Source organism: Ammodytes marinus (assembly GCF_949987685.1).
Source record: "Ammodytes marinus genome assembly, chromosome: 12".
NCBI classification, from domain to species: domain Eukaryota; kingdom Metazoa; phylum Chordata; class Actinopteri; order Uranoscopiformes; family Ammodytidae; genus Ammodytes; species Ammodytes marinus.
In genome coordinates this window covers 31,651,054-31,653,097 of record NC_137216.1, presented here as the reverse complement: position 1 = coordinate 31,653,097, position 2,044 = coordinate 31,651,054, and the positions used below count along the sequence as shown (strand labels likewise).

The 2,044-nt window shown below is 44.6% G+C and overlaps 1 protein-coding gene across 1 annotated transcript in view; it reads right to left on the bottom strand.

The window, feature by feature from the left end:
* The window catches only part of acvr2aa (activin A receptor type 2Aa), a 12,113-nt gene extending 11,227 nt beyond the window's left edge, over positions 1-886 (bottom strand). The window contains exon 1 of the mRNA XM_080038553.1: positions 1-886. This exon is cut by the window's left edge and continues 17 nt beyond it. Within this exon, the coding sequence (XP_079894679.1) occupies positions 1-38 (38 nt within the window). The 5' untranslated portion in view covers positions 39-886.
* Between the last annotated feature and the right edge of the window lie 1,158 nt (positions 887-2,044).

Sequence of the window (2,044 nt, the reverse complement as noted above, 5' to 3'; positions counted from 1 at the left end):
AGGAAAACACTGAAGGCTAGTTTGGTTGCTGGTCCCATTGTTACCCCAAACACACACACGCGCACACACAGTCTCTCTCACACACACACACAGTCTCTCTCTCACACACACACACAGTCTCTCTCACACACACACACAGTCTCTCTCTCACACACACACACAGATCCTTAACGTGTGTCAGTCCAAAGCGCAGGAGTCTTTAGGAGTTTATGTCCCTGGTTAACACACAGCGGGCAGAGCTGCACATCAAGCCGGGTTAGGTGAGGTCAACCCCGGCCACAGTGAGAGCGAAGCAGCGCCGAATATAAACTCCTTTCCCCAGCCCTCCAGAAACCTTCCAGCGGGCTCTAGTAGCTGCTCTGGCCCAGCTAAGGCGCTCACTGTCCGGACAAACCAAGTGTCATTTCACGGTTAACGTTATGGAGCAACGGAGCAGATTCCTGATAGTATTTGTCCCCGGGTTTTAAGCTGAACATTTCCATCGATGCGTGTTGTTGTGTGTTAGTATATATCTTTATACATCCTCATATAAAGGCTTCGGGTTATAAAGCTGCTGGTCCATTTCACAACAACAACCGAGGTTAGAGTTTGACCCGAGAATCACAGCTGAGTCCCCGGGGAAAGTGGCATCTTCTATCCGCCTCTGACGACCTCTGCACGGGCATCGAACAGCTAGCTCTCCCGGCTAGCCATTAGCTTAGCTCCGCAGCTACCTGGTCCGTCCGGTTCAAACAGAGCGGTAGTTTCCTCCCTTCATACCCAGAGAAGACAGCGTCAAACACGGGCTGCAGACGAGCCTCGGTGCGCCAGAGGAAGCGGCGGTAGATGATCCAGGACTGAAATAAATCAAATAAACATCCGGAGAGAATCCGTCGGAGTAGCAGAGCCAAGATGGCCGCCTGTCAGATTATGTTTGTGCTTCTTCTCTGTCGCGGAGGACGCGTCACGTGACGGGCCGCAGGAGCCAATAGGAGGCGAGGAAGGCGCGCCATCAACCAATCAGCGCGCAGAGTCCTCTGGCTCAGTTTAATACTATCACACACACACACATCATCACGTAGGTTAACACCACACACACACACACACACACACACACACACACACACACACACACACACACACACACACACACACACACACACACACACACACACACACACACACACACACACATAGGTTAAAATCGTTAACATACACATTACATAAACAGTTTGACCTTAAAGCTGGGGTATGTGATTTCTGATTGGTCAAAGTTAACATGAGCGGTACACTTTGACCAATCAGAGCGAGGCTCCGATTCTTAAAAAATCCGATTCTCTGTTCTTATTGGCCTTTGGGACTGTCAACAGTTCAAATCTCTATCCCAACTGCTATCTTCTCCACACATCCTCCACCCCAGCTTTAATGCTACAGTGCAGACACCCTTTTGTTTAACAGCAGACACATCCTGCACTGAACACATGTCTCTGAAATCAGATCAAATGGAAATACACAATACTTTTTATTTATTTATTATTATTCTTTCGGACAATTCCACACAATACACAATTATCTCTTTCACATCATACATCTTAATTTGTGTTGTCCGAAGGGTGATGGAAGAAGCCTAAGGCTTATCGAGTCCCGCCCCCAATTTCATCAGATTCAGAATCAGATACACATTTACTGATCACATAAAAAATAAAAAATAAAAAAAAAATGTTTTAAAGAAATAAAAAAATAAAAAATGAAAATAAAAAATGAAAAATGAAAAATGAAAATGAAAATGAAAAGGAAGAAAACAAAAAGGAAGAAAACACAATTTTGCATTTTTTTTTTTTTTTTTTCTTTTTGTCTGTTAAGCTGCAGTCCAATACACAGTCAAATTTTCATTCTCCTTATCCATTGACCTTGCACAACTGACATGCTTTCCATTTCCCGCTGAATTTAATTACACATCGATATCCTCTCCATCCACTGTAGCCATTTTTTGGATGTTTCCTTTGATATCTGCGATGTCTCCTTTCATGCCATCGAGGCCTTTTCAAAGTCATTATCTGGTAGT